At 48.0% G+C, this 14,245-nt stretch overlaps 1 protein-coding gene across 1 annotated transcript in view; it reads right to left on the minus strand.

Moving 5' to 3' along the window:
• LOC135902057 (cell adhesion molecule Dscam1-like) overlaps nt 1-14,245 on the minus strand; it is a 177,872-nt gene that overhangs the window by 114,654 nt on the left and 48,973 nt on the right. The window contains exon 9 of the mRNA XM_070537959.1: nt 11,458-11,707. Within this exon, the coding sequence (XP_070394060.1) occupies nt 11,458-11,707 (250 nt within the window). The remainder of the gene's footprint in view (nt 1-11,457; nt 11,708-14,245) is intronic.

The raw sequence follows: 14,245 nt of genomic DNA on the forward strand, positions 1-14,245 counted from the left end.
GCGTAAACTTTAATTTCAAATCAGCAAGATTTGAGTCCGGCGTCTTTTAGTGGGTCTGGGCACCCGCCGCGGACGCGGTTCCGAGACCTTGTCTCGAAGCGGCTTCCTCGGCTCGCTGGACGGCCCAGAGTTGTTCTGTCAGGTCAGAGCTGAGCAGTGCGGTCATCCAGCGTGACTGGAGGCTGGCGGTGGAAGAGACGGAGGGGTCGGCACTGCCCGACTTGTTTGTTAGGTCCCGACACTCCCATAGCATGTGATTTAGTGTGGCAACCTCGCCACACGATGTGCATCTGTTTGTAGTGTACATGTCTGGATACATGGCGTGCATGAGTCTGGGGTTTCTGTAAGAGTCTGTTTGTAATTGTCTGAAGTGTACAGCTTGCGTCCTGTCTAACATAGCGTGAGGGAATGGGTATATGCGTCTTTGTAATTGGTAGTGTGCCGTGATGTCGTGAAAAGTGGTCATACGATCCTCCCATGCCCAGACGTTTGCAGTACCCCGCGGGGGCTCTTCCTCCGATGCTGCTCGGTGAGTCAGGCCTCGAGCAACGCCGTGAGCCGCTTCGTTGGGGGTGCTCATTCCAGTGTGTGCCGGGATCCACAGCAAATGCCTTCGGGTATCAATGTCGGCCTCTCCCTGGTGTATGGGATGTCGCTGGAGTATCTGATACGCCTCTTGCGAGATGCGCCCATTTGCAAAATTGCGAATTGCCGTTTGCGAGTCACAGATCACGTATGTAGCTTTGGTTTGTGTGAGGGCCAGTGCTATGGCCGCTTCCTCTGCCGCTTCGGCATGTGCCGTGTTCACGGTGACGCTCGTGAGGTGGTTGCCTCGGTGGCTAGTAACTGCTGCCACGAAACTCTTCCTGTCTCGATAGCGGGCTGCGTCGGTGAAGACCGTATCCTTGTCATTAGAGTAACTTTTGTTCATTTGTTGTGCCCTGGCTTTACGCCTCCCCGTGTGGTGTTGGGGGTGCATGTTGCGAGGCAATGGGGGTACGTATAGTTGCTCGCGTATGGGTCTTGGAATGTCTACTTTGACGCCATGTTGCGAGTGGTATGTGATGCCGAGATTTTCAAGCACGTGTCTGCCCGGGCGGGTCTTGGATAGGCGTTCAAGTTGGGACACTTGTTGCGCCTCCACGAGTTCTTCGAGCGTATTGTGTAGGCCTAGTTCTAAGAGCTTGGTGGTGCTGACTCCAGGCGCAAGTCCCAACGCACATTTGTACGCCTTGCGTATGAGCGCGTTGAGCTTGTTTTTTTCCGCAACCGTCCAGTTGTGAAACGCTGCCGTGTACCTTATCTGGGAAATGACGAAGGCTTGGATGAGTCGGATGACGCTGCCTTCGCGCATGCCCGCGTGTTTGTTGGTGATGCGTCGAATGAGCTGCATCGTGCTGGTGGCCTTTGCCGTTATCTTGCGAAGTGCTTCGCCATTGCCACCCTTATGCTCTATCATCATTCCTAGTACCCGGATTTTCTCTGCTATCGGGATGGGTAGGCCATTTGATGCCGTTAATTGGATCTTTTGCTTTTCCTGGGGGGTGTAGCATTTAGGTGGGCGCCCCTTTCTGACTGGTCTATACAGCAGCAGTTCGGATTTTTCGGCCGAGCAGGCGAGTCCCGTGCCCACGAGGTAGTTTTCTACGCATTGGATGGCCTGTTGTAAACGTTGCTCGATCGCTCCGTCGCTGCCCGTTGTCGTCCAGATCGTAATATCATCCGCGTATAGCGTGTGATGCAGTCCTTCGATTTGAAACAGTTGGTCGGGCAACCCCAGCAGGACGAGGTTGAAGATCATTGGCGAGATCACCGAGCCTTGCGGGGTGCCCGAGCTGCCGATGTTGATTTGCTCTGACTGTAGTTGCCCCACTCGCATGCGAGCGGTTCTTCCCGTGAGGAAGTCTCGGACGTAGTTGTACGTGCGCAGGCCGAGATTTAGATTGTCTATTTGTCGCAATATGGCATCGTGGCGAACGTTATCGAAGGCCCTCTTCAGGTCCAGCCCGAGGATGGCTTTCGTCGAACGCCCCGGATTGTCTATGATTTGGTGTTTTAGTTGCAGAAGGGCGTCTTGCGTGGAGAGATGTCTTCTGAACCCAATCATGGTGTGTGGAAATAAGTCGTTGTCCTCGAGGTAATCCGTGAGTCTATTGAGAAACGCGTGCTCCATTAACTTGCCCACGCAGGACGTGAGGGAGATGGGGCGCAGGTTTTCCAGCTGTAATTTCTTTCCGGGTTTCGGTATCAGTGTAATATTTGCTTCTTTCCATTGTCGGGGTAGCTTGCCGTGCGCCCAGCACTCGTTAATGTATTTTGTTAGTTTCTCGATCGATCCGTAATCGAGATTGCGTAGTGCCCGATTGGGTATTTGATCGGGGCCAGGGGCCGACTTGGTGTTCAGCTTTACGAGGGCCGCCTGGATTTCGGCTACGGAGAATTCCTCGTCTAGGGTGGCGTTGCTTTCTCCTGAGTAGTCTGGATATATTTGCGGTGGCGTTTGGGATATGTAAAGGCGTTCCGTATCCCGTAGGAATTGTTCTTCCGTTCCCCCGTAAGCGTGTATGATTTTGTATATGCCTTGCATGTGTGTGGTCTTGGTGTTGGCGGGATCGATCAGGTACCGCAGTATCTGCCACGTGCGACGCGTGGTGAGTTGACCATCCATCTCCGCGCATTTCTCTTCCCATTGTTGATGTTGCAGGTTAAGCGCGTGCTTTTCTATTTCTTTGTTGAGCTGTGCTATCCGTTTACGCAGTCTCCTATTGTGTCTCTGTTGTTTCCATCGGTGCTGCAGGTTAGATTTGGCTTCCCACATGTGCAGCAACCGGGAGTCTATTGTCTCGAGCCCAGCTGTCGACGGGATCGTTTGCGTCATGCGCTCGATATCCCACCGCAGTTGGTCGGTCCACTGTTCTATATCTGTGATGTCTTCCATCTGTTGCTCATCACGATGTTTGCGTAGCCAATTCCAGTTGGTGATCTTCATTTGACGACCGGCATTGTGTTCCTGCGGACCGCCTTCTGCTTCTATGGAAATAATGTAGTGATCGCTCCCCAAGTCTTGCATGGTGTTTGTCCAAGTGACTTTGCGTGTGTTGCGCGTGAAAGTAAGGTCCGGCGTCGTGTCAGTGCTTACGCTGTTGCCCTGCCTTGTTGGTGCCGCGGGGTCGGTGACCAGCTCGAGTCCGGCGTATTGCGCCGTTGCCCATAGATGGGTGCCTTTGGGGTGATCGTGCTTGTAACCCCACGCCGTGTGCGCTGCGTTAAAGTCCCCCCCAATGAACAGCTGTTGCCCCTTGGCGATGTCGATTGCCCGTTTGAAGAGGACATGGAAGCGGTGCTGGCGGCATCTGGGACTGCTGTAGACGTTGAGTACGAAGATGCTATTGCGGGTCTTGCGTGGTGGAATTAATTCTACGAGAACGTTTTCGATGTCTCTGATTTTGGTATCGTGTTCGATAACTGTGTGCGCTCGCTTGACCAGTGTGGTGACGTTTGGTTTCTCCGCCTTGCCTGTTATAGACTGGTACCCCGCGAGTTTGGCGGGACCATTCGTTTCCTGCAGTATGATGACGTCTGGGCGTTCGGGGATCGTTTTCAGGTATTGTTGTAAGTGCGCTCGTTTGTTTTGGTAACTTCTGCAGTTCCACTGCCATATCGTGTGTTTTTGTTTCGATGAGTGTCGGGCCATGCTTATATCTTGTTACATGTGTTGCGCCGCTTCCCTATGCGACGGTACGATCGTGCTGTTTGCGGCTTCTAATCTCGACAGTCTGAGGTGAACACTCTCCAGGCTCCGCTGGATGGTACGCGTGATGGACGCGATGATAGTTTCCTCGAGATTGCTGAAGCGAGCCTCGAGTGCATCTATTCGCGCGTCGCGTATCGCTGCGCGCGTGCGTTTGGGTCGTGTTGCCTCTGTAAGGGTGGGAGTGGGTCTTCGTTTGGTATCGGGGAACTCGACCTCGTCGTCCTCTATGGGTTCCTCTTCTGTTCCCTGCGTGGCCTGAGTGGTCTGTGAGGGAGCGGGCCTGCGTTTAGTGTCGGGGTATACGACTTCGTCGTCGTCTATTGGATGTTCTTGAGTCTCATGCATGGCCTCTGTATCGGTACCGCTCTTCACGGCATGCTGGAGTTGTTGTATGAGGTCGTCTTTTTCGCGAATCTGTGTCTGCATGTGTTCTATTTGCTTCTGCAGCGCTTGTATCGCCTGTGTTAATTTAGTTACCTCCGTCTCTGTTTTAGCGGGTGCTTTGTCGCCAGCCTTCGTGGTTGGTGCTCGTTTTCCCGTGACCGCATCTGCCCAGCTCACCTTCTCGGTGGTTTCGGTGTCTCTTGTTGAGGTCCTTCTGGGGGTGCGGCTGCGAGACCGGCGTTGCTGCTGCTGCTGCCGTGGGTTTGGGGTGCGGCTCCGGGACCGGGAGCGGCCTCGGCTGCGGGTCCTGGATCTCGAGCGTGGCTTGCCGGCGGGGCTGGTGGCTTTGGCGGCCGCCTCCGCTTCCTCGTTGGCCCTGTGTCGTTCCCATTGCCTCTTTGTCACGACGTAGGGGGTCTTGTACCTTGCGCGGCAGTTGCGATCCGCTGTCATGTGTGTTCCCCCGCACAGCTTGCAACGTGGGGAGCACTGGTGGTCGGGGCCTGGGTTGAGGGCGTCACAACCACGGCACACTTTGTCCTGAGGATTGGGGCACACGTCCATGCGGTGACCGAGTCTCCCGCAGCAGTGACACATGTCGACTTGCTTGCGATACAGGGTGCAGCGAAGTAGGGCGCCGCCGTACCTGACGTAGGAGGGCACTCGCGGTCCTTGAAAGGCCACTATGACCGTCTTGGTGTTACTGAGCCGTTTGGCTGCCAGGGCGTCGGGGTTGCGGGCGTGAACGATGTTGGTGTGAATGGACTTGGCGTCCTCCTCCAACGGGATTCCCCTGATGATTCCCTTCACCGTGTAGTCGGGGGCCGTCTCATAGGCACTGACCTCGTGGCGGCGATCACCGATGGTGATGGCTTCTAGTTGTCTGTACTTAGCGGCGTGAGTAGCGTGAGGTGTACTCACGACTATGATGTTTTGGCGGTTGTTGGTGCACACCGTGTCCTCCCCTGCTTCTTGCCCCGGTACGTTGGCCGCCCGGTAAATGGCCGACGCGAGGAGCACGGTTCCGGTGGCGGCAACGTCGAGGCCTCCTCTTGGTCGTATCACGACCTTGAAATCACTTCGTGGGAGTAGTGGCATTTTACTGTTCCTGATGACTTGCTGCTTGACGTTACGCTGTCTTTGACGCGAACGCAGTCGGTCGCCGTTCGCTCCCTCGCCGGTGCGGGAGTGGGTTCCGTTCTGGGTGTTGCTTTGCGCGGCCTCGCGGTTGAATTGGGTCTTGTATCGAATGGTGCACCAACCGTTGCCTTGGAGAAACTCTTCAGGGGAGATGTCCTCCCCGTTCACTTGAACTTCCATCACCGCTCCGGCGAAGCGAGCTCCGGTGAGGGTTAGCGTGGAGCTGGTCAAAAGCCTCTGTGATTGGGAAGGAAGTCGTTTCCCACCTTGAATATGGTGCCAGTAGAATCTTGGTGACTTCCTGCACAGCTGGTGTTACATTCATGAGGTGAATGAGCGATAATCACAGCGAAATTCTTGGAAAACGGAGCCGACGTGAAGTGCGTTCGCTCCCTTCGGCGACTTCTTCTTCTTTTCCACATGTTCTCAAACTTTTCAAAATTTTTTTCCGCTATATTGCGCTCATTTCATCTGATGCTACAAGTGTTCAACCGTTAAAATGCATAACTTCTTTGATTATGTTTACAGCTGAATAAGTGCCCCCAATGAGTGGCCAGCTTTGAATGTCTGTGTAGAAGCGCGAAGCATCCCAGAAATGCGTACATTTTATGCAAACATGACCGCACGGCCCTCCGTTGCTACGGAGCTGGACAGTCTCTAATTTCCTGGACTCGATTACTGCGGATAGCAGACTGGGAGCTCTCAATGAGCACGGAAGGTATTTGAACCTGTATAGTCGCTCGCCTTTTACATGGAAACTGCTCAGTTCTTTCTATACTGGAATAAACTGTGCAATCCTTCGGCCAGGCACGCCCAAGCCATTTCCACGCTCAGAACTGCCTCCCCTTTTCCAGCTTCTGCGGCTGTGTGCCAACTTATGCTATGCGTTTTCGAAGAGTGCGCACGCCTTCCTTGATTGCTCCTCGCTACAACACAAACATCGTGCCGAAGCAGTTTCCCGCCTCGCGCTATGCAACATCATTGGTGCATTCTGGTGCATTGACCCGGCTCCTAGCTGCACGCCCTCTGATGTCTAGGGGCTCTACACTGCATTACAGGTGGTCAACGGAAAAAAGAAGAAAGAAAGGACAAGTCCTGACCATTTCGTAGCTAATAAAAGATAGAGAGATATTTAATATGAGAGAAAAGCTGAGAGGTCGGCCTGAATCAACGTTCTGACCTGCTACTCGGTGCTGCAGAGCGGAAAGGGTGTCGGAAGAAAGAGCAGAGAAGACGCTGATTATGAGGGGGAAGACGGCAGTGAAAAACTAGCACGGTCCGAGACTCTTCAAAGTATCTTGTCCAGTCCGCTCTCATACGAAAATTTGGTGAGGCTGGTGACAGTGGCGTAGCCAGAAATTTTGTTCGGGGGGGGCTACGCCACTGGCCCCATGTGTATATATATATATATATATATATATATATATATATATATATATATATATATATATATATATATATATATATATATATATATATATATATATATATATATATATACATATATATATATATATATACGGCAGAAATTTTGCTGGAGGAAGCTTTAGCTCGGGTGCTCCTATTTAAATACATGTAGAAGGGGAATTCGTTTTTCCCTGCAACCACTTCACCATATTTGAGGAGGTTTGTTGCATTTAAAAGAAAAAGTTTAATTCTAGTGACTACTGGTCTCGAATTTTTCATTTAGGTGGTCAATTATTTATTAAAAATTGGCCAAATCGAAAATTTTCAGAAAACGAAACTATCAAGCTTAAAACTCCGTGACTCAACAATGAAAAATGATATCACAATTCTGTGAATTGCACCTAATAGTACATCTACAGCGGACAAAATAGATATGTTACACATCAATCTCAGAAAAATTTAGTATTGTGGAAATACGGCTTGTGCAGAACCCTTGTACACAACGTAACCAATTCACGTAAGATATAAATTGACATAGCAAACTTGTCCGCTTTGACTGTTATAATAGATGCCGTGTACAGAACCACAATGTCTGTTCTTCATGCATAGCTATTAGTTTGTAAACATCGTGCTTCTATTTTTTCAAGCTTTCGAATTTTTCAAAATATTTTAAACAAAATTTAGGCCCTAAATTGAAGTTGTGTTTCCAACAGAACTAGGATTTAACTTTCTCTCTCAAATGCAAGTAATTTCAATAAAATCGATTAGCAGGATTTTCTAAGAAAAGCGTTTCTGCGTTTTACAAGTACTTGAATAGGCCGCGTTGGATTGGGCCCGAGCTAAAGCTTCTTCTTAAACAATTTGTCAAGGGATCAAATCCATGAATAATAACTGCATTGTCATTGCCAAAGATGATGCAAACGAATTCTTGAACCCTACGCACAGTTAAAACAATAAAATGTGTATTTTTTCATAAAAGAATATCCTCGTGTGCCAAAAATTTTGCCCAAAATAAATGATATCAATGCTTCCATATTTTTGTCTATTTATTAAGTACGAACTTTAGAACTATATCAGTATCAGGAAAGCAGTGCATGCCGCTGATATGAAAAATTAAACGGCAATGAACTGAACAAGTTGAGGACAAATATGTTAATGAAATTTTGTCATTCAAGAACCGTGCTTACATTCTTGTATATATGGAATGGCCAGTGAAAAATCTCAATGACGCTGTAATTTGTTTTAATGTATTACGCAGGAGCAGCTGTCACCGGTCGTGTATCGTGAGTAATTGCACCGAAATTATAGTCGCAACAGAGGGCACGCATAAAAAGCAGGAATTCTGCAAGATATACGAGAGCAAGTCAAATGAATGTGAGCCAACAACGGGGTACTTTATTTAAAAGTAGTCTTCATGAGAATTTAGACATTTGTCCCATAGACTAATGAGTCGCGTGATTCCCGTCTTATAAAACTCCTTGGGTTGCTGCTTCAAAAAGTCTGTATCTGGTTCCCTTGAGCTGTTTTTTTCGGTTGCCCCAAAATGTAGAAGTCGCAAGGTGACAGGTCTGAGCTGTATGGCGGATGCTGCAGCGTTTCCCACTTGAACTTTGCCAGATTTGTATTAACCACATAAGCGACGTGGGGACAGGCATTGTCGTGGAACAACATGACCCCATTCGTCAATTTTCCACGTTGTTCATTCTTAATTGCGACACGCTGCCGTTCTGGCGTTTCATCGGAAACAATTGATAGCCTCTCAAGATTTAGCAAATTCTATCAGTAATGGACCCTGACGACCGAAAAAGAAGACAACAACACCTTTCCAGTGGAAATGACGGCCTTTGCGTTCTTTGGGCGTGGTAAATTCGAATGTTTCCACTGTAAGCTTTGCCGTCGTGTTTCAGGCTCGTAGTAGTGGCACCAAGGTTCGTTCCCGATCACAATTGCGAACAAGAAGTCGTCATGCTCATTGTGATACTCGATCAGATGAATCAAGGCAGCGCGAAACTTCTCCGTCTTCTCGCGATGGATAAAAATCTTGGGGATCCATTGCGCATCAAAGAGCCGATAACCGAGAAGCTCATGATTTATGGCGTGAACCAAACCGTGACTGATGTTTAAACCGTCTGCCAGTTCATCGATGCTTATCCTCCGTTCTTGTTTCATCAGCTCATGAACCTTTGAAATTGTGTGGGGGGTGATCGCACGATGGTTTTGGCCCGGTCTTGGAATGTCTTTACAACGTCCTTTAAACCGTTTGCTCCAACGCTTCACAGTGGTCAATGAAATGCCGTGTTCAACGTAAACGGCAGCCATACGGCCATTAATTTCTGTTTTGGAAACACCTTTAGCTGTCAAAAACTTCGCGACACCGAGCTGTTCAACTTTTGAAGTGTCCATTATGTGACGCAACCATATTCAACCCAGTGTATGAGAGCATTAAAGAACATTTATCTTCACATCTGCGTGTCACTTTTGTAAATGAGACACGCCGTTCTCCTACGCGCATGCCTCGCAGATAATGAACCGAACCATTATTGCGCGGTTAGGGTAGGCTCACTTTCATTTGACTCGCCCTCGTACATTAGAAATGCAAAGATACAATGGGATATACAAATGCGAAAATACGGCTTGATAAAGGACAAAAAGTGTGACTGGAAACAAAGTTCACTGCATGTGTACACAAAACCTCGCAACAAGATATATAAGTATACGTATAAGTCTCCAATGAGTCTATGTATGTAAGAAAAAGTAACTGTACATAATGCGTCAAACAAGGCAAATAAACATGTTGCACAATCATGGATTCACAGAATCCTAGACTCCGCCCCCATTCCATCCACTCCCCCCGATGTATTGCGCGCGACGGAAGGCGACGCGCTTCCTCCCCGCTTTTCTCGTTTCCGCACACAAGACTGAGCCACCATCGTAGGCTCACCCATTCCACCTCCCCTCCTACGCTTTCACTCGCACATACAGCATCACCCTTGGACTTTATACAAAACATGAGGGCGACGGCGACGGCAGGAATGCGCCTGGAGTGTCCATATAATTGCTTTCGCAATAATATAATAAACGTATCCGACAACTGAAGCGTCCCGTCGCCCATTACTTTCCGCAAAAGAAGTATCAAAATCGAACTTTCACCATGCGACAATTCGCTGCGCCGCAACAATGTATTTTTTTCTGTGGGGCGGAGGCACCGAAATGGAAAAAAAAAACGCATAGGAAAGTATGTTGGCCAGAATCGAATGCCTACATCGGGCACCTAATGGGGCTACGGAATTAATACCGAAGAAAACATGAGACGCTTGGCCCACTGAGAACCATACGCATACTGCTCAGTATCCTACACCGGCGAAACAAGACTTTCCAGAAAGGTTCCGCTCAAGGAACGCGGTGCAATCCTTCGAGTCCCCACAGTGATGGCGGCCAGTGACCATTTTTTTTTCTTGTCTGCTAGCCAGAAAGCTTCCAAAACTCTGTCAGGTGAAAATCCACACGGCCAGAGCAAACCGAACGCCCACCGAAGTGCACCGCGCGGTGGTCGGGGCCATACGAGAAAAACATATGCGCTCTGGCTCGCTCTGGCAGCCCGCGGTTAGGGTAGCGAGAACAAAAAAAAATTGAAGATGCTCAATGTGTCCTCGGCGAATAAAAGTCAAAGTAGAAAAAATAAATAAGAACGTAGTTACTTTGGCTGGCTTTAGTGTCTTGACATGGATGATCTGGCGTAGGTTAAAAAAAATGTTGATATTTTTTTTATGTGACATGACGGCACAAATGAACCACCCCAACGCATCGTCTCATTGGACCTCGCTGCGTGCTTTGTCAACTCGTCTGCTAGTGTGTTGATTTGGCTTGTCTCGTTGTATGTTCCGATGTAAGACTTCAGAAAAGTCAATGGGCGTTTGGCGTCAAGTGTTTATAACAACATTAAACCCACAAAGTTCCGCAATTGAAAATTTAAAGCACAACTTTGGAAATGCCAATGCACGTTTCACATCAAGAGCTTATGAGATTTATGCCCATAAAGTTTCGCAATTGATATCCATGCGCTCCATAGATTCCGTGGCCTCAGTGAGATGCCGCGGCGAGCCCGCTCACCATCAAAGCGCCCTTGAAACTTTGTACTAGGATGGCACTGCTTGGCGTTATGTGACTGCCGGTGTATGGGCGTTGCCACGAAATCCAGCCCGAGTTCGCAATCTTCGCGGTTAAATGTCTTTTCGAGCGTCAAAAAGACATTCTAGACAAAATGCAGAGTGATTTCCGGCGCCGGGGGTCGCTTTGGTCGGCGGTGCATGGACAGCACGAAAATATTTCGGGGGGGGCTCAAGCCCCATAAGCCCCCCCCCTGGCTACGCCCCTGGCTGGTGACGAGCATCTTATAAAATATGTTCGCAGTGTAATGCTTCGCGTTCACAACTTTGATTTGCTTTAGGTCTTCCCCGCATATCGCATCGTAATGCAGCGAAGATACATTTACAGGACATTGATGGCAACACGGGAGAGATCACCTGAGTGGGCATAAGCCAAGCGTCGTGGGCTTAGAGCGGCAGCGCAGATGCACCTAACTTACGTTGGCGCTATCATTTGGTAGTATGGTTGGTTCGGAATTGTGACGCGAAATCTGCAGCGCGACAAGACGAAGTACAAAGAAGACAGCGGCGCACGTACTACAGTGATGTGTGTTAAGTACAAAGCTATCAGCGCCATCTGTGGGAAGCACGGCTGACCCACTGCCGAGGACGCCGTCAAGCGCTCACCTTTCTCCCAGTGCAGCGATCTGAGCGGATACGTGAGCAGCGCGCAGTGCAACTCCAGCGTCTCGGTGGCCACGGCGGTGCGGTTGGATCCGAAGGGCCGCACGGCGGGCGGTCCCCGCACGGCCACGCGCGCCGTCGCCTCTGCCGCGCCAGCCGAGTTGACGGCTACGCACCGCCAGACACCGGCCTCGTCGGTCCGGATGCGGGAGATATTCACATAGCTCGCCAGGTGGTTCTCGCCGTGAGAGGCCTGCGTGCATTCGTAACGCGGCGTTTCATTGTCGAAGAGGGTGAGAGAAAGAAAAACAGAGATATACGCTGTCTTTTTCTTTGCCCATCACGGTTACATATGTTTAGCGTTTCTGGAGAAAAAAGAAAAAGCGTGTGTTGTCGCCCCTCTATCTGTCTCTGTTGCGTTCGCGCCTGTGTTATTTTTTAGCTTTTCGTCTTCTTCTTTTCCTTTTTCTTTCATTTTACACCTACCAACTCTTGACAGCTCTTCTGAAGGTTCTTTTAAATGAAAGCTGGAGATCTTATCTTTTTTTGCCTGTAATACTACTTTCGGTATCGGGTGGGAGCTACGATGCGCACAGTGATATGGTAAAGACACAAACGGCACATATGTACATAAGCGCGCACACATTCAAACTGTTCATTGACCCTGAAGAAAATGCTGCAACAACTTTCATTGTGCACTGTGCGCGAGCGGTGGTTTGCCATGGGCCAAGAATGTCATGCAGTTTTAAGCTAGAGTCGTGGTAAAAAATGCAACACTGCCTTCAGAAGTTGCCTATGTGATGAATATCGACTGCAGTCGCATAAAACGCGCTTCAAGTCTTAAGTAACGTCGCACACTGAACACATCACCGAGTATAAGAACTTAAGAGTTTGCATTTAACGTAGCTCGTGAAAGCGACGTTGATGAGCCCGATGCAGTGAAGGCATGTTTGGTATTGCCTACTGGGTATTGTCTATTGTCTATTGTCGCCCCCCCCCCCCATTTCCCGAGGCTACTGAGGCCTCGGGAGGGGGGGGGGTTGCGCTGAACTCGCAAGACGGATCCATTTTGGATGGGTGCGAGCGTTATCAGAATAACGGCTGTGTGAGCCGCTGAGCAATGTTCTACGTTAGCTAGAATTATTCGCCGAAAGTTTTACAAAGATTCATCTGTTCAGGTTGCATACGAGGTAGAAAAAAAAATGCAAATTATAAAGTTGCTTTTTATGTTTTGGAACCCATTCATTCATTCATTCATTCATTCATTTAGATCAGGAAGATGCAGGATGGACCAGCCAAAACGCAACAAATTCGCTTGAAAGAAACCTGAGCCCCCCTTGTAAATGGCATACAGCAAGTGCAAACGCTCAAATGTATCTATACAACAAAAATGAGTACAGAAATAGCACACAAAAGAAGTCGTTCAGAAAAAGAAGGCATTCTGACAAAACACACACTACAGACTTCATCAAGAGCTCGATACATAAACAATATCAAATACACACAAGATATATATATTATATACATACACGTATAACTGTAGGATGAAATTTGAACAAAGAGTCGTAAAAATAATAAATAGCGTTTGATATCCCGTATACTGCAATTTTCTGCACCAACACTGTCGGTTATTAGTGTGTTCGGAAGTCGTGGCAAAGTATAGTAGATCATTTGCGCCCCAATTTTCGTCCGACAAAATGGTATACACCAAAAGTTTTGGTTTCTCCAACTGTAACTGCCTATTTAAATCTTTAAGTTAGCAAGATCTATTAAGGTGTGCCGTTTCTTAGGGCTTCCTTGCTCACAACCACCTCAGATGCTAATTGGCGTTTGGGAATCAATACGAGCTTCCTTATATGCGATTCCAATTTCCTTGTCCACGAACGTCAATTACTATTTGGCTTGGTCAGTGACAAGAAGTGTTTTCTTAATCAGTCGTCATGTGTGAAATACTGAAGCATAAACGGTGTCAACTACAAGCTAGGCGTTCTAGTGACATGTAGCTTGGCGCACATACCCTGTGGATGACCAACTATTGGTCATTAACAAACAAATGTGAAGGCAAGCTTGGTGAATGAGTAATTAAGACAAAATGCAGCAACAAAATAAACTAATAAAATTAAGCTGACTGCACTATTCAAGGCGCCGCTTTATTCCTTTCAGATGGTGAAATAAGTAAGACTGCATTTTTTGTAATTTTATGCTTATTCCCAGAGCGTAATGCGAATTCTTTGTTATCTCCCAACATCAATTTTGAAATCGCGTAGAAAAAAAAGAAATTGAAAGGGAAAAACAAGCAAGTAAATAGATAAAGAAAAATAGTGTCTATGTCTGCATTTCTGAAGGTTGTTTTAAATGCAGAAATAAATGCTAGGGATACGTTTCGTCATTATGGAAAAAAACATGAAAGACGACATTTAGATAATTGTGAACTTCAGTTCCAAGTGAATCCTACTTAGTCTAAGCCTTCTAATGTTCGCGCATGAAATAATATCCTTAAAAAATAAACAAAATGTGTACGGGAGCGTCTACAGCCGTAAAATTCTGAGCTTGGACGAGTTTATATTAAATATTCGAATACACATAATACACACAACGACAACGAAAAAAAAAACGGCGATGAATACGCATGCACACACACTTGCAAGCGCCTTTTCCTTACCTAATTAGAAAGAAACAAGTGGGTTACGATGTATTAACATACCCGTAATTGCGTGTTTTAACAATGTCCTACGTAGCGAATTCACACTTGCGATTTAGGCGATTGCTATGACAAGGAAGGAGAGAAGGG

The sequence above is a fragment of the Dermacentor albipictus genome, chromosome 4 (assembly GCF_038994185.2).
Source record: "Dermacentor albipictus isolate Rhodes 1998 colony chromosome 4, USDA_Dalb.pri_finalv2, whole genome shotgun sequence".
NCBI classification, from domain to species: Eukaryota; Metazoa; Arthropoda; class Arachnida; order Ixodida; family Ixodidae; genus Dermacentor; species Dermacentor albipictus.